The following is a 24,525-nucleotide window of genomic DNA, read 5'->3' as shown; positions in this document are numbered from 1 at the left end:
ATGGAGAAATCTCTTCCTTTACATCTCTGCCATGTCTCGAAACTCACCCTCTTCATCAACAGAACTCATACTCTCCTACATTCAATAGCCATTTCCTTCCTTCTTTACTATAGAGCCTCATTTTTCTTCCAAAACGCCATATCTGCTACACCCAAGTTATTGATCCTATTGCCATGGCTCTTCATATCCTCTTCCGAGCTCGTCCTCTCCTTCATCTGGCTCCTCGGCCAAGCTTATCGGTGGCGTGTCGTGACTCGCTCCGTCTTCCCCGAAAGATTGCCCGGCGACGAAAAACTTCCATCCCTCGACGTCTTCATTTTCACCGTGGATCCAGAAACGGAGCCAACTTTGGCTGTGATGAACACGGTGTTGTCGGTCATGGCGATGGACTATCCGACGGAGAAGCCTCACGTCTATTTGTCGGACGATGGCTGTTCTTCTTTGACTTTAAATGGTTTGAGAGAGACTTGGGCTTTTGCAAAGTTTTGGATTCCGTTTTGCAGAAGTTATAAGATTGCTAGTGGATGTCCAGAGGCTTATTTCTCTGGTGTTGAAGATCATGTGGATTCTGATCTAATTGGTAGTGATGAATTTAAGACGCAGAGAGAAAAGATCAAGGCTAGTTCTCGCTCTGAATATTTCTTGTCAGAAAAAAGGCAGATATATATATATATTTATATATACACACACATATATATGTGTGTGTGTGTGTGTGTGTGTGTGTGTGTGTGTAATACGAAACAAATTGTGAATTACTGAATTTCTATTTGAATTTGGTGCAGGAAAAATATGGGATGTTTAAGTATAAAATTAAGGAATATGCAAGAGTTGGAGAGAAGAAGACTAGCAACCATACTAGAGATCACCCTGCTATCGTCGAGGTATGGTGTTGTTAGAGATCCTAAGTTAAAGCTATATTGGCATGCATATATGGCATTATGCTTTCCTTATTAGTATAATATGCAATATTAGTCTCACTCTTAGGTTTTGTTTAACAGATGGATCTAGAATCATAATTCTGGAGTTTTAGTTCAAAATTAGTGTTTATTTACAATGATTCTGAATCATGATTCAGTTATTTACAGTGATTATGAATCATGATCCAGAATCAATGTTTGGTTTGGATGATTCTGAATTATGATTCGAAATCTAATGTGATGTTTTAAACCAGAATCACTTATCATTCTAAAATCACTCCCCTCTTGATTCAAGGTAATTCAAACTTCTAATTGTGAATCATGGTTCCAAAATCACGATTTGAACCCAAAATCATGAATCATGATTCTAGTTTCAGAATCATGATTAGAATCACCCTCCTAAAATTATACTTTTTTCCTTTTTTGCGTGATACCCTAAACTTTTTGGGTTTGCCATTCAGTCCCTGAACTGAAAATCTTGACTATCAACCCTTTCAGTTCAAATGTCACATGGGTTTTAGCACACAGCCTGCACGCGAGTTTCTAATCAGGGCATTGTAGGTCTTTTTCTCCTTTAAATTAGGAATTAAATAAAAAAAGTATAATGCAAAAGAAAAATTAAAATTTCTTCCTTGCGGGAGGAGGATCCTATGGCCTTTCTAACTCAATCTTCTTGAGCCCCAATCTTCTTGGTCCAACACAAACTCCTTCAACTTAAAAAAAAATTAAAAAATAAATTAAAAAAAGGAGCTGTTAAAGCTTTTTACAACAAAATTGAAGCAAGCAATAGAATTACACTACATCAAACCTCTCCTCCTCTATCCATCATGAACATGATTTTGTTGAGATCACCGCCCATGAACTTGGCCTTAACAACTCCGGTTTTCAGAACCTTTCTCCATTTCATAGCAATCTCATAAGCCATATGTTGAGCAAAATTTCCAAGTCACATAACAATCAACGAACAAGAAAATTGGGGGGAAATAGTTTTAAATTTTGAGCTCAAATCAAAACCGATAGAAGAACCAAATAGGTACCGTAGTTTGCTTGACGCGCAATCGAAGCTCGAAGAAGTTGAAGACCAATCCGATTCATCACTTAGCTTTAGGTCGTCGTTGCCTCCTTTATTCTATCTTTGCTCCAAAAGTAGTCGATGTGTAGAACCTCGAATTTTTTGTTGCCATTTTTTTGTTGTTCATTTTTCTAATTGATTTGAAGGACCATAATGCCCTCATTAGAAGGTAAAAGCCTTTCAAAATCTAACACCATTTTAAGTTAAGACTTATTATTTAGAAGATTCTAAAATTTGAAGAGTCAATTGTTAAAATTTTTAGTTCAAGTACTGAATTGTTGAATGGGACAAGTTGTGGGGCTACCTATGCAAAATAACTATGAATTATATTTACTGGAGATACACATGCAAAAGAACTTTACGTGTGGTGGAGGAGAAAAGCTCATATCTAAAAATAAATTATAGTACTACCTCAACTTGCTGTTTGTTCCTAGTGAAAAAAGCAAATTTATTAAAGCAGTATAAGGACCTATTTAATTTGTTGATTCGAGTTTTTAATTTAAATTGAAATGTGATTTTATATGAAAAAATTTTAATGTGACAAAAAAGTTAAATATGATTATTTTTAAAAATATTTTACTGTAATAAAATTTAAATCGGTGAAATGAATAGCATGATAAAGCAGAAAAGTCTTGTATCAAAAAGTAAATTATAGTACGGCCTAACGTGTTGTTTGCTCCTATGACAAAAAAGGAAAGAAATTAATTACATTTGATAGATGTACCAAAACAAAAAAAAACAAAAATTGAAACAGTACATCAAGAAAACTGTACGTGTGGTGGAGGAGAAAAGCTCACGTGAAAAAAAAAAAATTATAGCACTACTTCAACGTGTTGTTAATATGTGGAAATTGATGTTGGAATCAAAAAATGAGAATTGACGTCTCCTGCTGAGTAATAATTACTGAGAATGAGTCATTAAAAACAAAAACAAAAAAACAAAAAACGAAACGGTGGACAGGTTAACGAAGGAGAGGTTGACGTTGACGTTGATGTTGATTCTTGTTTTCTACGAAAGATGTTGATATTGATTTGATTTGTTCACATACTCACGGCGAAACAACATTGAGCGCAACTGCCCGGGCCCAATGATCAATAATTATTTTCTTTGAAAGGAGTGACTCTCAGGTCATATAAAGTCAATATTACCCGAATTTAACCTTAACCTTATCTCACGCCGTCACAGACCTCCTGGCCGACGAGATTCACTCCGTCACCGACCTCGTTGTCATCCTCCGTCGCCAATCTCTAACGAACTATGCCTATAGAGAATAACACACTTCGCCGGAAAGAATGGTGCACGGCCAGAGCTCTACATTCACGAAGAGATCGACTCCAAGGCCGACAATCGGCGATGGAGATCGGCTACATTGACGGCCAAGTGGAGAAGACCTCGACGATGAGCCTCGCTTGTTATCTAATGTAAGGAGGAGAACGACGCTGCTCGTAGTTAGATTTACGGAGGAGATTGATGGTGGTGGTGGTTTCTAGCACTTCTGATCGGCGCCGAGCATCGTAATGTTGAATTTGTGATGTGATCAACTCATGAAAAAAAATAAACTATTACTTTGATATCAATTATTAGAAATATTACAAAAAGTTATGCGACAAAATTTTAAAAATTTTATTGAAATAATTTAAAATTAGATCTTGTTTATGATGCCATATAATATAAATATGAAATATCTAAATCATAACTCTAGCAGACGGATAATTGTACTTCAGAAAACTACAACCTGAAGAGTTTTTACAAACTGATTTTTTTTATATTCCTTTTTTCACGATTGAAGTGTGAGTGGATGTACGTTGTTTAATCTTCCCTAAATACCTTGAACGTCTTCTAACCACATGAGAGCCAAAGGAAAAAATCAATCTTAGTGTTTGGTCAATATTTCCTCTTTAGAAACTCTTACTAATAACCTCCAAAATGTCTTTCAAGTGATCTAAGTGTTAATGAGCTTTAATGAGCTATTTATATAGGTGGGAAGAACTTATCCCCACAATTAGATTCATTTTCAAAGTCAAATTTGCGATTTTAATTGAAATGAGTCGGTGCCTACATGGCACTGTCCGGCTATCCGGACAGGTTTGTCCTGTTAACTGGACAACACAACTTTTCCGCGTTTTGAAAAAGTGTTCGGTTAACCAGACATGTTTTTTCAGCACTATTTTGTTCCTTTTATTCAATCTATGAATTATATATAATTCCACTTACTTAACTCAATGTATAAATTATCTGATTAAAATGATTAGATACATAAATTTACATATCAAATAAAAATAAAAATTAATTCAACCAATTTATCTTGAATTAATTTAAACATTTAATTTAACTGATAAATTACACATGAATTAATTTCGTCTGATTTATAACCAATTTTAGAAATAACATAAGTTACTAATATGTAAGAAATATACCATATCGTATTAAGAAAATAGATCAGTTAGCAAAGGTTTCTAATGGACATATGTCGATCAAGCACATGTAATCACGACAAAACTTGTTCACCAAACAAGTTCATCTCATGATTATAACTTCTAGTGTTACTCTACTAAATGCCTAAAACTGCACTCTTAATGTATATAGTATATTTACAAAGCTCAAATTAGCTCTCATCCATGACTTTATTATATTGTGTATCATATCCATAATATTAATGTTTATCTTATGTTTCATTATATAGTATATTTACAAAGCTCTGATTAGCTCGCATCCATGACTTTATTATATCGATGTCAAGTTCCGTTTTACCTTTCCGATTATATTTTATCTTATGCTCCATTACTACTTCCTTGAAATAACCATTATTCGTACTAATACCATAGTAAATGTTAGATAAGAAAGAGTATTCTAATGGTTGAGCGCTCATATTTCTCAATCCTCGGATAATGCCATAAGAGGATATTGTTAACTCTTTTAATAAGAGCTATGGATGCACTACCTATAAATAATAAATCTAGAGAAACATGAATCATGTCTCCAATGCACCAATATGCATACATTCAATAATATCAGGATGTCACCATTTGGTACATCAAAATATACAATTCACTAATGGTTTTGAAAACGATTTTCTATGCGGAAGCATGTATCTAGTGGATCGTATATAACAAAAATTTTAATAAACCTTTGAGATACTCTATAAAATACATTAATTTATGTGGGAATAAATTAATCAAATTAATTTAAGAATAAATTTACCTAGCGAACTATTAGGTCGATAACTTGAGTTCTTTGACCACGAACGTTCCTTGCTCCAAGCTTGTTTTAAATACCTGAATCTTTCTCGTCAATTCCTTGAATCTACAAAGACATGTTTGTGGGCACACATCAATCAAAATAGAATTAGCTCTCAAAACATTCAAGTCTTCTACGAACACCAACACATGCACAACGTAGAACTTGGAATTTGGAAGAACATTTCTTGTCTTTTTCTCTAAGGTTACACACCCACCTTTAGTAGGTTACATACTAACTAACTGTGTGTTACATGCCTATACTAGACATGTTACACGTCACCTGTGGGGGAGGCAGTGAAAAAGTTACTTGTATGTCACTAGAATGTTACACGTTGTCTAAGAGAATATTACACTCATGTAACTAGCATGTTACATGCCTATCACATAGGGGAAGGGAGAAAAATTGTGTTCTCCAATTTTCTATAACTTTCTATTTATAAAATACCTCATCGAGTCCTAGAAAAATTTTATCTTATCTTTTAAGATAAATGTTTCAGAAAAATAAGAGATAATATTTAATTTTAAATCATATTTAATTAAAAAAATCTAATCTAATTTTGGAAAAAAAAAATTTCGCTCTGGTTGTCTCAATTAATTATTTTATAGTGTTTTATTTATAATTTCATAATTCTAAAATTTTCATTTTGTCCTTAGTGTCTTGTAGAATTACAAAAACGACACGGGGACTCATGGGCCTAAAATTCTAAGCTCCAATAAATTAAATAATTAATTAAAACTCTTTAAGTAATTAATTAATTCTTATTAATTCCAAAGTTACTCCACTATAAACTTGGAATTACACTCTTGTAATTATAGATATAATTTACTTCCAAACTATGAACTGTCCATTTGATATAGTCGTTACATATAGATCAATCATCCATAAATAATTTATAATTAGAGCTAGGTGAAATCCCTTAACCTCTCTAATTACATCTTTATCCTTGAGTACTATTGATTCTCTAATGGATAGTGATTCATAAAACAAATTTATGAACCAGAGCACCCCTACTAATCTAAGTACTAAATCAACACTACATGGGAATTATTTATCTATTTCTTTCTCAAGAAGGAATATATCCATCTCGTATATTAACATTCCCGCTACCCACTTTATCGTGTCTCCAAGATGTAAGGAATATAATTTAGTAATCTCAAAATCCGTACTAAATAAGTTAAATGACACAAATCCATAAAGAAGAGTCTGCTAATAACTCAAGATTGAGATCATTCTATATATGGCCATCGACAAACTTAATTTGAATTTCTATACATAATGGAAATTATTAGAAATTCATATCATGTTTGTGTCCTAGTTCCTCATAATCACATTATGTGTAATACACTCATCCAATATCTTGTCATATTAACAGTGTGGATAACATTGTTCCATTCTTAATGGGAATGACATGTATTAGTAATGTTTTAATTAAAGATTCAGAAACTTTAATTAAATTCATTACGAACACATTGCAATTATTATCCTTAAATATTATGCTCTCGTATATAACTCTTATATACAATATTTAATGTTACATAAATAATCATGAAATTTTCAACGATATTCATAAAGTATTGAATAATACATGCATGTAAATAATAAAATTTCTCATTTATTAAATAAATAATAATATCTTTCATTACATCGCATGCCTTTAGGACATCATTCCCTACAGTCACATATGAAATTTATTATTCATCTCAGAATTAAGATGATTACATATAATTAGTCAAAAGTTAATTATTTTATACAAATAGAATTATTAATTAAAACAATTCAATTTTAGTCCGATCTAATATATATTCCATGAATGTAAGTATATTAATGTCTCTACCTATGGAGTTCCACTTCGATGCCTAAGACAAATTATCTCCGTTAGGAAGTAGACAACATAACAATCTTAACATAAATAAAGTGCACAATTTTATTGCCTTGTTGTGGATCATATTATCTCGACTATCACCTTTAGATTTATGTCTTTTGCTTATTCTTCACATTATATGCACGGACTAAAAATTTACAGCGACAGTCTCATATTTTCAGTTTACTTATTATGCATTCCATTTATATGAACTTAAAGAGGACAATGCTCGATATATGAAAATAAAGTAACCTACCTTTATTGATATCAAAATGTCTAAATAATGTTGTTACATTTATTCCTAAAGAATATAAATGCTAACATTTGGCCATAAAGCCCATTCCCATTACACCCAACAAAAATTAGTTTATTTGAAAAGTAATTTTTAAAATAACCTAGACATTTTTAGACATATAGGCCTTGTTCATTTCACCGATTCGAGTTTTCAATTCTAAGATTTTACAGTTAAAAGTTCTTAGTAAATGTCACATCTAACTTTTTCTACTACAATTAAAAACTCTCAGAAAATGTCACATCTCAGCTCGAATTCAAAACTTGAATCCACAAGAGGAACGAGGCCATAGTAAAATTTAACTAGTCATGTTGAAATATATAAAAAAAAATTAAAATATTCTTCAAATAGCAAAAATCATATCATTAAAATAATTCCTACGCCATTTTGTTGCATAAATATGAATATAATTAAAATAATTACTACATAATTTTTGGAATTATCTCCTATCTAGTACCAAACTATAGTGACACTTGTATATTTTTTCTTTAAAACATGTATATTTCCTCTTTAAAACGTGTATATTTTCACTTAAAACATATACATTTCTTTTTACAGTAAAATATACAATATATACATGTTTTAAGATAAAATATTGTCACGCCCCTAAACCGGGGTTAGTGACGTGGAGGCTCGTTTAGACACTTAAACCTGTTTGAGAGAGCGATTAGCAAAATAATTTTATTTCTTTCAAATCCAAAACGTCCAGGTATTTCCAAACGAGCCCCTTTTCATTCAGGAGAAATTCAGTTTCAAGAACGGTGGTGAAATTTCCAACCAAACCAGTCTAAAATCACGTCCCTAGTATCATGTCAGGAATTCCCACAGGTGTTTAGCATACATGAACATAAACAAAAGTAAATATGGCATCAACCACAATCTAGTATACATGAACATAAACAAAAGTAAATATGGCATCAACCACAATCTAGTAATATTTAAGTTTACAATCCATAATCTCTTATACATGCCTTGAAATAAAAGATAAGAGGAAATACAACTCTTCACTTTCCTGAAACAAGTCTACATCACCGGTAGTAGCTACCTACTCCGCACTACTCCTCGCGTCGCCTGGAGGGGTTTAATACATTTGAAAACAGGAAAAGGTGAGCGAAAGGCCCAGTAGGATATAATTTTATAAAGCATTTAAAATAAGGTAATCAAGGTATGAAGATATACACCCGGAACCGATCATCCTTTTTAAAAAAAAAATAAAGTCTCACATAATAGAATATGTCTGTATAATGAAAGTGTGCAGCTCATCATACCACTAAACAAGAAGCGGTAAAAATGTCTGTCTAATGAAAAGTGCAGAGCCATAATTCCACTAAACAAGAAATGAATCCGTACGGGTTTCGGGACCTGCCCCCAAGGATGCGATTCCCACATCCCGATCTCTGGATCAGGTTGACACTTCTGAAGCATAGAAACATGGAACACATTGTGTACATGAGACAATTCTGGAGGAAGTTCAAGGCGGTAAACAACGACACCGACTCGTTGTGTGATCTGAAACGGTCCAATGTACCTCGGCCCGAGTTTTCCTTTCACACCAAAATGAGTAACTCCTTTGCGCGGTGAGACTCTTAACAAGACAAAATCACCCCCTGAGAACTCTAAGGGTCTACGTCTCCTGTCAGCATAACTCTTCTGACGACTTTGAGCCATTAACAGTCGTTCTCGAACCGCGGCTATCTTTTCATTATTCTCCTGGATAACATCCGGTCTAAGGGTCAGTCGATCTTCTGACTCAAGCCAACAAACTGGCGATCTACAAGGTCTGCCATACAACGCTTTGAATGGGGCCATCCCAATGCTACTCTGATAACTATTGTTGTAGGCGAACTCAGCTAAATGAAGATACTTCTTCCAGTTTCCACCAAAATCTAGAATGCAAGCGCGAAGCATGTCCTCCAAAATTTGAATAACTCTCTCAGATTGTCCGTCGGTCTGAGGATGAAATACGGTGCTGAAATTCAGTTCGGTTCCCATGGCTTCTTGGAAACTTCTCCAATATCTAGCATTGAAACGAGTGTCACGATCTGAAGTGATAGATAACGGAACTCTGTGAAGTCTGACAACGTGCTCCAGATACAACTCTGCTAGAACTTTCTTGGAATAAGTTGCACGAAAGGGAATGAAGTGCGCGAACTTCGTTAACCTATCCACAACGACCCATATGGCATCATGTCGATGTTCAGTCCTTGGCAATCCCATTAGAAAATCCATCGTAATGTGTTCCCACTTCCATCCAGGAACAGGAAGAGGCTGCAATTCTCCAGCAGGTTTTCGATGTTCAGCCTTGACTCGAAGACAAGTCGCACATTCTGACATGTATTGGCGAACATCCTTCTTCATACCCCTCCACCAATACTGTTCCATCTTCCCGAATATTCCATTCGTCCAGTTTTTCTCCATTCTGAACTCGAGTCCAAACTCTTTGAAGATGCGAATCCTGCCATTGGTTCTGCTTGACTTGCTGTATTAGAATTGGCATTGAAACCAAGTTGTACACCATAGCTTGGTTAGAATCCTCATAATACTGAAGATCATAGTCGCCTACAATTGTACTCTGTTTCCAATCTTCTAATGCCAAAAAAGCTAGAATTCCTGGAGTCTTTCTGCTGAGAGCGTCTGCTACCACGTTGGCTTTTCCAGGATGATACTACAAGGTGAAGTCATAATCCTCCATATATTCCATCCATCTTCTCTGTCTCAGATTTAAGTCCTTCTGAGTGAACAGATACTTCAGAATTTTCTGATCGGAGAAGATTTGGAATTTTACTCCATAGAGGTAGCATCTCCATATCTTGAGAGCAAAAATCACAGCTGCTAGCTCTAGATCATGCGTGGGGTAGTTTTGTTCATGTGGCTTCAGTTGACGAGATGCATAGGCCACAACATGTCCATTTTGCATCAGAACACACCCAAGTCCTCGTCTTGATGCATCAGAATACACCTCGTACGGCTCATCACTATTAGGAATCGTCAGAATCGGCGCACTGGTTAGCCTAGTCCTCAGTTCTTGGAATGCATGTTCACAGTCGGCATCCCATTCAAACTTGACTTTCTTTTTAGTCAACCGCGTCATTGGAGCAGTAATACTTGAAAAATCCTTTACAAATCGTCGATAATACCCCGCAAGTCCTAGGAAGCTTCGAATTTCGGCAACGTTCTTCGGTCGTTCCTATTGTAGCACCATTTCAATCTTTGAGGGATCCACTGAAATTCCTTGTCCAGATATAACATGTCCAAGGAACTTGACTTCTGTCAACCAGAAATCACATTTCTCCTTCTTTGCATAAAGTTGGTGTTCTCGAAGAGTCTGGAGAACAATCCTCAAATGTTGTTCGTGCTCTTCCCAAGTCTTTGAATAAACCAAGATGTCATCAATGAAGACTATCACAAACTGGTCTAAATATGGACGGAAGACTCAATTCATCAAATCCATAAAGGCGGCAGGAGCATTCATCAATCCAAAAGGCATTACTAAGAACTCATAATGCCCATAGCGAGTCCTGAAAGCTGTTTTTAGAATATCATCTTCCCTAATCTTCAACTGATGATACCCGGATCTCAAGTCAATTTTTGAGTAATACCGTGATCCTCCCAGTTGATCGAACAACTCATCGATCCTCGGCAATGGGTACTTATTCTTCACGGTAACCCTATTCAATTGTTGCTAGTCTATGCACAACCAAAGGGATCCATCGTGCTTTTTTGCAAACAAGACAGGTGCACCCCACGGGGATGTGCTGTTTCTAATGAATCCCTTTTCTGCCAACTCTCTGAGCTCTTTCCTTAGCTCTTTCATCTCCGCAGGCGCTATTCGATATGGAGCAATAGAAATCGGAGCCGTCTCCGGAAGTAAGTCGATGCAAAACTCGATCTCCCGATCAGGCGGTAAACCAGGCAACTCATCAGGGAATACATTCGCATATTCATCGACCACGGGGACCTCAACATTCTCCCCGACGATACCGGATTCACCCTCTAATGCCGAAAGGAATGAGAAACAAGCTAAATTCCGCCGTCCTCCGACACTATGCCTCAGTAGTCATTCTTCTGTAACTGGGTTAACACCTCCCTGATACGTTACTGTCGTGCCAGAACCGGTAGTCAAGGTGACTCTCATACGGTGGCAATCAACAATCGCCCCATATCTTGACAACCAATCCATTCCGAGCACCACATCAAACTGATTCATGGGAAGGATTATCAAATCTGCCTTTAATTTCTCACTTCCAATCGTGATCACACACGACCTACATACACTAGTCACCTCCACACATCCCAATGGAGAACTTATAAACATTGAAGTCTCTAAGTCATTGGGTTTTAAACCCAAAATTTTCACAAAAGAAGCGGAAACAAAAGAGTGCGTAGCACCAGTGTCGAACAAAACTCGTGCAAAAGAGTGAGAGATAGGTACCATACCCTCGACGACTGGGTTTCCGGCATGAGCTCCAGAACTTCCCCCGACCATGGTATGCATCTGCCCCGGTGCTTTCCCTTTTCATCTCTCATTGTTGTTAGGTCTCTGGTTTCCAGGTCTGTACTGTTGTTGCGGCGGGGTAGACTGTATCAATACGGAAGCCTGTGGCCGGAAATAAGAGTAGTTCAGCGGATGAAAGATCGGTGCAGGAGGAATTGGCATCTGGACAGGCAACTGGGGTTGATAAAAAGGCGTGAACTGTGGAAGTCTGTCTTGACTAGAAGCAACACCCCTTTGACTCTGCGGTAATTGCTGGGTCTGTTGGTTCACCAGTTGGCCCCTGATAGGATAGCTCCTCTTGATATGCCCTAGCTCCCCACAATGGTGGCACCTGAAGCTATATGGTCCACTCTTCCCACTTCCCGAAGAGCCACTGCTACCACTAGGCACTCCCCCACTACCTTGCCCTTGATCACGGCTTTTTCTGTTATTCCTTTGAGGTCCTCCTGAAGATTTCCCTGAAACTGCTCGATCCTGGAGGAAGGCGAAGTGCTCTTGTTCAACAGAGATGGCTGCTACAACCAGGTCACTGTAAACTCGATGCCTTAAAGCTACCACTGATTTTCGGATTACACCCTTAAGACTTTTCTCAAACTTTAGGCACTTCATGCGCTCCGATTCAATCAAGGAGGGAGCAAAACGGGACAGTTCATTGAACCTAGCCTCGTATTCCCTCATTGTCATTTCCCCTTGTTGTAGGCCCATGAATTCCATGGCCTTTTCATCTCGATAACTTTGGGGAAAGAATTGCTCATTAAAGAGCGCTTCGAATTGTTCCCAAGTCATCCCCTCTACATCTTGCATTCGCCGGATATGCTTCCACCATGCACCTGCAGGACCTTCAAACTTAAAAGCTGTGAACTCCACCCAATACTCATCCGGTACTCCCATGGTACTTAGATGCTTAGACACTGATTCGAACCAATACTCAGCTTCCTCGGGTCCACCCGCGTTAGTGAATACAGGAATTGAACTACGCCTGTACTCACGGAAGTAGTTCTGTTTTCTGTCCTCTGCGGGACGTTCATTTTGGGCTCTAGTAGCCATCCCCTGGAAAGCGGCGTACATGGCTTCCATGAATTGTTCATTCGGCATCACCGGTGGGTTCGGGTTTCTACGGCGCGGCGGCATTCTTTTATCTGAAAAGAAAGCTAGACTGTTTTAGTGGTTTCTCGATGTCATTCATGTATGCATAATTCTAAACCCTAAGGTTCTAAACCAAGGGCTCTGATACCAAGTCTTGTCACGCCCCTAAACCGGGGTTAGTGACGTGGAGGCTCGTTTAGAACCTTAAACCTGTTTGAGAGAGCGATTAGTAAAATAATTTTATTTCTTTCAAATCCAAAACGTCCAGGTATTTCCAAACGAGCCCCTTTTCATTCAGGAGAAATTCAATTTCAAGAACGGTGGTGGAATTTCCAACTAAACCAGTCTAAAATCACATCCTTGGTATCATGTCAGGAATTCCCACAGGTGTTTAGCATACATGAACATAAACAAAAGTAAATATGACATCAACCACAATCTAGTAATATTTAAGTTTACAATCCATAATCTCTTATACATGCCTTGAAATAAAAGATAAGAGGAAATACAACTCTTCACTTTCCTGAAACAAGTCAACGTCACCGGTAGTAGCTACCTACTCTGTACTACTCCTCGCGTCGCCTGGAGGGGTTTAATACATTTGAAAACAGGAAAAGGTGAGTGAAAGGCCCAGTAGGATATAATTTTATAAAGCATTTAAAATAAGGTACTCACGGTCCGAAGATATACACCCGGAACCGATCATCCTTTTTAAAAAAAAAAGGAAATACTCACATAATAGAATATGTCTGTATATTGAAACATGAATCATGTCTCCAATGCACCAATATGCGTACATTCAATAATATCAGCATGTCACCAGTTGGTACATCAAAATATACAATTCACTAATGGTTTTGAAAACGATTTTCTATGCGGAAGCATGTATCTAGTTGATCGTATATAACAAAAATTTTAATAAACCTTTGAGATACTCTATAAAATACATTAATTTATGCGGGAATAAATTAAGCAAATTAATTTAAGAATAAATTTACCTAGCGAACTATTAGGTCGATAACTTGAGTTCTTTGACCACGAACGTTCCTTGCTCCAAGCTTGTTTTAAATACCCGAATCTTTCTCGTCAATTCCTTGAATCTACGAAGACATGTGTGTGGGCACACATCAAACAAAATAGAATTAGCTCTCAAAACATTCAAGTCTTCTACGAACACCAACATATGCACGACGTGGAACTTGGAATTTGGAAGAACTTTTCTTGTCTTTTTCTCTAAGGTTACACACCCACCTTTAGTAGGTTACATACTAACTAACTGTGTGTTACATGCCTATACTAGACATGTTACACGCCACCTGTGGGGGAGGGAGTGAAAAAGTTACTTGTATGTCACTAGAATGTTACACGTTGTCTAAGAGAATATTACACTACCGTAACTAGCATGTTACATGGCTATCACATAGGGGAAGGGAGAAAAATTGTGTTCTCCAATTTTTTGTAACTTTCTATTTATAGAATACCTCATTGAGTCCTAGAAAAATTCTATCTTATCTTTTAAGATAAATGTTTCAGAAAATAGGAGATAATATTTAATTTTAAATCATATTTAATTAAAAAAAATCTAATCTAATTTTGGAAAAAAAAATTTCGCTCTGGTTGTCTCAATTAATTGTTTTATAGTGTTTTATTTATAATTTCATAATTCTAAAATTTTCATTTTATCTTTAGGGTCTTGAAGAATTACAAGAACGACACGGGGACTCCAATAAATTAAATAATTAATTAAAACTCTTTAAGTAATTAATTAATTCTTATTAATTCCAAAGTTACTCCACTATAAACTTGGAATTACACTCTTGTAATTATAGATATAATTTACTTCCAAACTATGAACTGTCCATTTGATATAGTCATTACGTATAGATCAATCATCCATAAATAATTTATAATTAGAGCTAGGTGAAGTTCGTTAACCTCTCTAATTACATCTTTATGCTTGAGTACCATTGATTCTCTAATGGATAGTGATTCATAAAACAAATTCATGAACCAGAGCACCCCTACTAATCTAAGTACTAAATCAACACTACAAGGGAATTATTTATCTACTTCTTTCTCAAGAAGGAATATATCTATCTCGTATATTAACATTCCCGCTACCCACTTTATCATGTCTCCAAGATGTAAGGAATATAATTTAGCAATCTCGAAATCCATACTAAATAAGTTAAATGACACAAATCCTTAAAGAATAGTCTACTAATAACTCAAGATTGAGATCATTCTATATATGGCCATCGACAGAAGTAATTCGAATTTCTATACTTAACAGAAATTATTAGAAATTCATATCATGTCTGTGTCCTAGTTCCTCATAATCACATTATGTGTAATACACTCATCCAATATCTTGTCATATTAACAGTGTGGATAACATTGTTCCATTCTTAATGGGAATGACATGTATTAGAAATGTTTTAATTAAAGATTTAGAAATTTTAATTAAATTCATTACGAACACATTGCAATTATTATCCTTAAATATTATCCTATCGTATATAACTCTTATATACAATATTTAAGGTTACATAAATAATCGTAAAATTTTCAACGATATTCATAAAGTATTGAATAATACATGCACGTAAATAATGAAATTTCTCATTCATTAAATAAATAATAATATCTTTCATTACATCGCATGCCTTTAGGACATCATTCCCTATAGTCACATATGAAATTTATTATTCATCTCAGAATTAAGATGATTACATATAATTAGTCAAAAGTTAATTATTTTATTCAAATAGAATTATTAATTAAAATAATTCAATTTTGGTCCGATCTAATATATATTCCATGAATGTATGTATATCAATGTCTCTACCTATGGAGTTCCACTTCGATGCCTAAGACAAGCCATCTCCGTTAGGAAGTAGACAACATAACAATCTTAACATAAATAAAGTGCACAATTTTATTCCCTTGTTGTGGATCATATTATCTCGACTATCACCTTTAGATTTATGTCTTTTGCATATTCTTCACATTATATGCACGGTCTAAAAATTTACAGCGGCAGTCTCATATTTTCAGTTTACTTATTATGCATTCCATTTATATGAACTTAAAGAGGACATTGCTCGATATATGAAAATAAATTAACCTACCTTTATTGATATCAAAATGTCTAAATAATGTTGTTACATTTATTCTTAAAGAATATAAATGCTAACATTTGACCATAAAGCCCATTCCCATTACACCCAACAAAAATTAGTTTATTTGAAAAGTAATTTTTAAAATAACCTAGACATTTTTAGACATATAGGCCTTGTTCATTTCACCGATTCGAGTTTTCAATTCTAAGATTTTACAGTTAAAAGTTCTCAGTAAATGTCACATCTAACTTTTTCTACTACAGTTAAGAACTCTCAGAAAATGTCACATCTCAGCTCGAATTCAAAACTCGAATCCACAAGAGGAACGAGGCCATAGTAAAATTTAACTAGTCGTGTTGAAATAGATAAAAAAAAAATTAAAATATTCTTCAAATAGCAAAAATCATATCATTAAAATAATTCCTATGCCATTTTGTTGCATGAATATGAATATAATTAAAATAATTACTACATAATTTTTGGAATTACCTCCTGTCTAGTACCAAACTATAGCGACACTTGTATATTTTTTCTTTAAAACATGTATATTTCCTTTTTAAAATGTGTATATTTTCACTTAAAATATATACATTTCTTTTTACAGTAAAATATACAATATATATATATATTTTAAGATAAAATATACACGTTTTAAAGAGAAAATATATATATTAAAGAAAAAATATACAAACGCCGCTCTAGTCTGATACCAGATTGGAGACTTGGCCTATAATTTTTACTTTTCTTAAAATATTTATAAAAAATTCTATTTTTCAACTTCACTCACATAAATTTAATACAACATTATATTAAACGTATGTACTTCTAGCAGGTAATGATGCAAGATTCCTCGAGTGATGCAGTAAATGACAAAATACCTCTCCTTGTTTATGTTTCTCGAGAAAAAAGGCCTTCTCATCCTAACCAGTATAAGGCTGGAGCCCTTAATGTTCTAGTATGTCTTCTATACACCCAATTCTTAGTTTGTTCGTTTACACTGCACAGACCTACAGCTATCTCATATACACAAGTGAATAAACATGTGTGTGTATATATATACATACTTTTTTTTTTTTTTTTTTTTTTTTTTTTTTTTTTTTTTTTTTTTGCAGCTAAGAGTCTCAGGTGTGCTGAGTAACTCTCCTTACTTTCTAGTGCTGGACTGCGACATGTATTGTAATGACCCGACTGCAGCTCGGAAAGCAATGTGTTTCCATCTTGATCCCGAGATATCTCACTCTCTCGCCTTTGTTCAATTCCCTCAAAGATTTCGCAACATCAGTAAACACGACATCTATGACAGTCGTATAAGATCAGCATTTTCAGTATGTAGAAACGTTACATCTATGTTAACATACATACATACATATATGCATACATACAACATAACTGTAATAGGACCCACGCCTCTTTCTTTCTTTTAAAAAAATAAATAAATAAATAAAATCAGAGATATTTGAACTTGTGAAGGCATATACTCTAGGAAACTCGATCATCATTTTAAATATGTTAAAATCGATTACTTTCTCATAAGTTTACACTACTATTTTAAAAAGCTTGTCATATTTATTCTTTTTTTTCTCTCTCAAAATATTTATTCATGTTTGTATCCTTGTACTTGGAGATGCAATTATTAATGTGCATATTCAAGTTCAACTCAAACTATAAGTTGAATATTCATTCACAGTTTTTCTTAATGAGAAACAAAAATAGTTACTTTATATTGAAATTTTTGCAAAGGAAAACAAATATTTTTGCAAAAAAAAAAGAAAAAAAAAACGAAGGTAAAACATATTTCAGAGGGGCAATGACGTTTACACTTACATATAATAAGTTCCTTACAACTAAGTAAACCATGCGTTTTATATTGTAGAATAAATAGTAAGATATTGTTAGTAGTATCCAAAGACTAATATGAATCACACCATAATTAAGAGGAAATAGTTTTCAAATGCTTATCTTGTACGCCAACGGCTAGTAATAACAATAACAATAAGCATCTGCTTATATATTTTCCATACTTTGTTATATTCTATACTTGTTTAATTTAAAGATTTTTGTGCCAAATTAATTAGGTGCAATGGCAAGGAATGGATGGACAAAGAGGACCATGTTTATCCGGTACTGGCTATTTTATGAAAAGACTTTCACTATGTGGAAATCGCCTTAGTAATGAAGGTAAATATTAAATATACACATATATATTTCTATATATTGATGAATTTTCAATAGTTGCATTTCCTGATAGATGTTTTAGTAAAAGGAATTGGAGAAAAAGTTTGAGAAGAGAGCAAGGGAAGACAAAAAGGTGTGTTGTATTATTTGAGCATATCAGAGACAACATCTTACAACCTTAAAAAAAGAATGCAATCACATAGAAAATTTTAGAGCAACATTAAATGCGAAATGGGAAACAACCTAGACAGCATAATCAAGGTTCAACCACTACATTAATTGAAAATTCTCAAAATTAATTTTTAACACTCCCCTTTAATTTTGAGAAATCAAGCACTCCCAGCTTCTCTCGAAAGTAAATAAACTTCTCTGTTGGAATTGGCTTGGTGAAGATATCAGCCACTTGGTCACCTATTTTGCCGAAGGCCAACTCAATTTCTTCTTTGTTAACCAACTCTCTGATAAAGTGGTGTATTAATTCAATATGCTTTGAACGGCTGTGAAAAACAGGATTCTTGGTCATTGCTATAGCAGACATATTATCACAGAAAAGTACAGCTGAACCAACTTGATCTTATTCCTTATCTTTGAGAATTCTTCTGAGCCATATTGCTTCACACGCTACTCCACATACTGAAATATATTCAGCTTCAGCTGAGGACAAGGCAACAGTACTTTGTTTCTTTAATGACCAGGAAATGGGCTTTGTTCCCAAAAGGAAAACATAGCCAGATGTACTTTTTCGATCATCTATCGAACCACCACAGTCACTATCAGAAAAACCAATCAGCTTGCTATCTTCTTCAGCTTGGAATAAAAAGCCATAGTGCTTGGTCCCTTGCACATATCTCAAAATACGTTTAGGAGTTGCAAAATGAAGTTTGCTAGGCTCACTCATAAATCTTGAAACTAGCTAAATGAGTGATCCAACTAGCTTTCGATATATAGTCTCATCAACCTTTTATTTGCCATCATTCTCTGAAAGTTTTTCATGAACTGCCATAGAAGTAAGAGAAGCTTTGTAGCAAGTTATGTTGAACTTCTTCAATAAATCAGCAGCATATTTTTCTTGAGAGACAAAGATTCTGCCGTGTTCTTACTTCACTTGCATTCCCAAAAAATATCTCATAAGCCCAAGGTATGTCATCTCAAATTTGCTCATCATAGCTCTCTTGAAATCTTCAATCATCATAAGATTACTGCTCATATAAATCAAGTCATCCACATAAAGGCAAGTTATAAGAAAATCATTTGTTCCTTGTGTCTTCACATACAGTGAAGGCTCACTTGGACTTCTTTGAAAACCATGTATCTGAAAATAATTATCAATTTTGATGTTCCATGCCCTTGGTGTCTGCTTTAATTCATAAAGAGCCTTTTGGAGTCGATACATCTTGTTTTCTTGCTTATTTATCACATATCCTGGTGGTTATTCAACATAAACCTCTTCTTCAATTTCTCCATTCAAAATGGCCGATTTCACATCTAGTTGATAAACCGGTAACTTGAGTTGAGCTACAAGAGCCAAGAAAGTTTGAATGGTTTCCATACGAGCAACTGGTGTGAACGTCTCACTGAAATCAATTCCCAATTGTTGAGAGTATCTCTTGGCTACAACATGGGCTTTATGCTTTTGGACAGAACCATCTTCATTGTACTTTGTCTTGAAAACCCATTTTAAGCCAATAACATCTTTAGAAGGTGGCTTTTCAACAAGCTGCCATGTGTTGTTCTTCTCAATCATCTTCATTTCTTCATTCATAGCTTGCACCCAAACTTCTTCTCCGACAGCCTCCTTATAGTTTTGTGGTTCACTAGCAGCAAATACAACATCACACGATTCATAAATTTCTCTCAAAGAACGTGTCTTTTTTGGAGGAGAGTTCGAAGTTGATGAAACGGATAATCTTTGAGTTGGTGATGGTGGAGAACTTTGACTTGCTGCCAAATTTTCTTGACTAGGAGAAGTCAATTGATTCACTCACTTATCACAAATGGTGTTGTATGAGAATCCAGCCCTTCATTATTCCATTCCCAATCCTTTTCTTCATCAAAAATCATATCTCTAGAGACTACCAACTCTCGAGCATTAGGATTGTATAGTTGATAGCCTTTTGAGTGATCGCTAAATCTGATAAAGATGTATTTCTCTCCCTTCTTGTCAAATTTTTCTCTATTCTGAGGAAGAACGAGATGGTATGCAAGACAACTAAAGATCTTAAAATGATAAACCTTTGGTTTTTGACAGAACCATGCTTCATAGGGAGTCATATTTTGGACAGCCTTTGTTGGTGATCTGTTTACAAGGTATATGGTTGTATTAACAGCCTCTGCCCAATAAGTGTTTGGCAAACCTTTAGCTTTCAACATGCTTCTATCAACTTCCACAACGCTTCAATTTTTCCACTCCGCAATGCCGTTTTGTTGCGGACTTTGTCGAACTATTAGCTGCCTCTTTATGCCTTTTTCTTTGCAATAATTTCAAAAGGACTTGGAAATAAATTCTCCTCCACGGTCAGTTCTCAATCTCTTAATGACATGCCCACTTTCTCTTTCTACATAAGCCATAAATTGAAGAAACATAGAAAAAGCTTAAGACTTTTGTTCAAGAAAATAAACCCACATCATTCGTGAATAATCATCGACAAATAGAAAAAAATATCTTCTATTGTTCAAAGAAGGTGTCCTGGTAGGGCCATATATATCAGCATGTATTAATTCAAGCAGAGCTGAAGCTCTCCAAGAAGTTTTTGGAAAGGCACTCTGTGCATTGTACTATAAACACAACCTTCACAAATTCTCTCCTTTATGTCAATAGATGGTAGCCCAATCACCATATCATGTCTTGTCAATAACTTTAGACTTTTAGAATTTAAATGCCCATAGCTCATGTGCCACAGCATGGATTCATCTATATCTTTAGATTTCAAGACAAGATTTTCTCTGTGTCATAGAGAATGGAAATACTCTATTGTAGGCCATAGGTACTGTATTTATTATTTGATTCCTTTTCTTGTCAATTATTGTTCATTTATCTCTGTCAAATGCGAGCATATATCCCTTTTCTAATTAACTGACCCACACTAAACAAGTTTTGAGATAAAGAAGGAACATACAACACATCTTTAATTAGTTTAGAAGTACCTCCCTTTGTTTCCACAGTGATTCTCCTTTGCCTTCCACTTCCACGTACTTCCCATCTCCAAGCTTCACTTTGGATTTGAATTACTCATCCAAGTAGACAAAGCTGGACTTTATCCTCATCATATGATGATTATACCTACTATTAAGATACCAAGGGTGTTGCTCTTCTTGAGTATTCATGCAAGAGTAAAATAGTTGTTCAGAAGATTCGTCACTCTACACAAAGTTGGCTTCATTCTTCTGTCTCTTTGGGTAATTTATGACCAGGTGGTTTAAATCATTGCAGTTGCATTGTCTAAAAACTAGCAATCTCTGCTTTCGTGGTTGCTCTTTTTACATATATGACACCGAGCAAAATTTTTGTGGCCGCCTTTTAAAGTGGACTGCCCATGCTGATTTTTTTTTCCAGTTGCCTTTTGCTTTGCCTTTTGGTTTGAAATTCTGATTCTGGTCGTTGGGTCTTCTCTTTCTTTCTTCATTCTTCTTGCCTGCAACATTCAACTGTGATTGGAAGGCTTGCTCCAACAGTGGTTCAATAAATCTGGCCATTCTTTTCTCATGGGCTTCAAGAGAACCCATTAACTCATACATGGTGTATGTAGACAAATCTTTTGACTCCTCAATCGCTGGAACAACATGCTCAAATTTCTGAGTTAACCTTCTCAGAATTTTCTACACAATCTTTTCCTCTTGTATCACATCACCACAGCTTCTAATCAAATTGACTATCTCAGAAACACTTGAGAAGAAATCTCGTACATTCTCAATGTCTTTCATGATTAGATTATCAAAATCTATCCATAATGTTTGAAGTTTGATGGCAATGACTTTGCCTAAGCCTTGAAAGCCCTTTTGTAAAATTTCTCAAGCTTCTTTTGCCTTTTTAACGCTAAAAATTCTGAGAAATATGGCTTTGCTTACCCCTTGTTGTATGTACTGTAAGGCACTAGCATCTCTTTTCACGTTCTCCTTGTATTATTTTTGTTGGGTCTCTGTCCAAGATGAAGCAGCTTGCCCTTTTGGTGGTTCTTCATAACTTTCTTCAGTCACATCCTAAAGATCTTGTGAAATGAAGAATGTCTTTATCTGACTGCACCAATAGTCGTAGTGCTCTCCATCAAAAATGGGGACTTGACTTGGAGAGTATTGGAACAGAGTATTTGGGTTTGTCGCCATTTGGTAGCAAGACAACAAGATATATCCCAGGAAAATAGGAATTGTGCTCTAATACCACTGATAGATTTTTTAGTAAAAGGAATTGGAGAAAAAGTTTGAGAAGAGAGCAAGGGAAGACAAAAAAGTGTGTTGTATTACTTGGGCATATCATAGACAACATCTTACAACCTTAAGAAAGAATACAATCACATAGAAAATTCTAGAGCAACATTAAATGCGAAATGGGAAACAATCTGGACAGCATAACCAACGTTCAACTACTACATTAATTGAAATTCTCGAAATTAAATTTTAACATTTCCATCTGTAGTTGCCGATTAAATTATAAAAATATATGTGAATGAATATACCCCAAATTTGTGTTAACTTCTAGTATGATGAACATTTTGTAAAGATTGAACTGATCATGGTTTTGACGTAATTTGGCCGTACGATTAGATGCAGATCCCATGAAGCTTAGGCAAGCTTATGGTCCATCCAACGAGCTGGTCGCATCACTTTGCAGCGAAAACGACAAGCCTCATGTTATGAAGAATGGTGGCGACACAACATCAATACTTGAAGAGATGAAACTATTAGCTTCTTGTACTTATGAAATTGGCACTAAATGGGGTGAAGAGGCAAGTAGTGTTATTTTTTTGTATACTTGACGAATTGAAACTTTATAAATTATTACTTGAAAATTAATTTTGTTGTGAATGGATAAAATGAGGCAGGTGGGATATCTATATGGTTCAGTGGCAGAAAATTACTTCACAGGATTTACATTACACAGCAAAGGTTGGATTTCAGTCTATTGCGATCCGCCGAGGCCGCAATTCCTGGGCTGTGCAACCACCACCTTGAATGACTGTCTAACTCAGAGCACAAGGTGGTGCTCTGGTTTCTTTGATGTTGGTATTTCAAAGTATTGCCGTTTTATATACCGTCCCTGGCGCGTGTCCATTCTTCATAAAATGTGTTACGCCGAACTCGCTTTACCGCTTTCTTTCTTTCCCTTGTGGGGCTTTGCCACCATTCCTCAGCTCTGCCTCATAAATGGCATTCCCATATACCCTAAGGTGAGTATAATGAAGAAAAGAAAACATAGTAAAACTTTTTTTTTTTTTTTATACCTTTGGTTGGTTTCTTGCTAAATATATAGGCCCGTTTAGTTCGTTGATTTAAATTTTTAATTCGAGTTCATATGTGATTTTATGTGAGAGTTTTTTTACTGTAGTAAAACTCAAATTCTAAACTTGAATCGGTGAAATAAACGGGGCCATAGTATTTTTCAACATGTCATAATTGTTTACATGGTCCTACTGGGATGCAGGTTTTGAGCACATTTTTCGTCGTGGTTTCTTTTCTTTTCCTGTCGGCCATATCTAAGCATTTATACGAGGTACTCGCGACAGGAGGGTCACTCAAGGCATGGATATATGAGCAAAGGATGTGGATGATAAGATCAATCACTTCTAACTTCTATGGATGCACTTCTGAAGAGGATTGGTTTGAGAGAAGCCCGTTTCATGACGACGAATAAAGTCGAAGATGATAAGAAAGAATATCTATATCAACAGGGCATATTTGATTTCCGAACATCCACGATGTTCCTCGGTCCAATGGTTTCCGTAATCATCTTGAACGCGGTTTCCTTTCTTGTGGGAATTGCTAGGGCCATCTTCATCGGAGATTTAAACAAGATGTTTGTTCAAGTTTTTATCTCATTCTATATCTTGGTTATAAATTACCCAGTTATTGAGGGGATGATAATAAGGAAAGACAACGGTAGGATTCCATCCTCAGCCACTGCATTATCTGTCGCATTTTGTGCGGTTTTCTTGTCATTCATATCCATCATTTTCTTTTTCACTTCTTAGAAAGATCATTTCTTTTGTACTAAAGCAACATATGTATGCTTTGCATTTTCCAGTTATCAGTATGAGCAAGTATTAATTAAAGA

General features: G+C 35.3%; 1 protein-coding gene across 1 annotated transcript; it reads left to right on the top strand.

Moving 5' to 3' along the window:
* Positions 1-24,525, top strand: LOC21396000 (cellulose synthase-like protein E6). Its single transcript, XM_024163672.1, is given in 9 exon segments — positions 1-618; positions 783-881; positions 16,918-17,040; positions 17,198-17,410; positions 18,161-18,263; positions 23,019-23,200; positions 23,297-23,641; positions 23,896-24,047; positions 24,049-24,525. Coding segments are annotated over 9 exon segments (2,229 nt in total). The 3' UTR covers positions 24,443-24,525.

This window comes from Morus notabilis, unplaced genomic scaffold (genome assembly GCF_000414095.1).
Source record: "Morus notabilis unplaced genomic scaffold, ASM41409v2 Scaffold147, whole genome shotgun sequence".
In the NCBI taxonomy this organism is placed as follows: Eukaryota; Viridiplantae; Streptophyta; class Magnoliopsida; order Rosales; family Moraceae; genus Morus; species Morus notabilis.
This window is presented reverse-complemented; position numbering and strand designations above follow the sequence as displayed.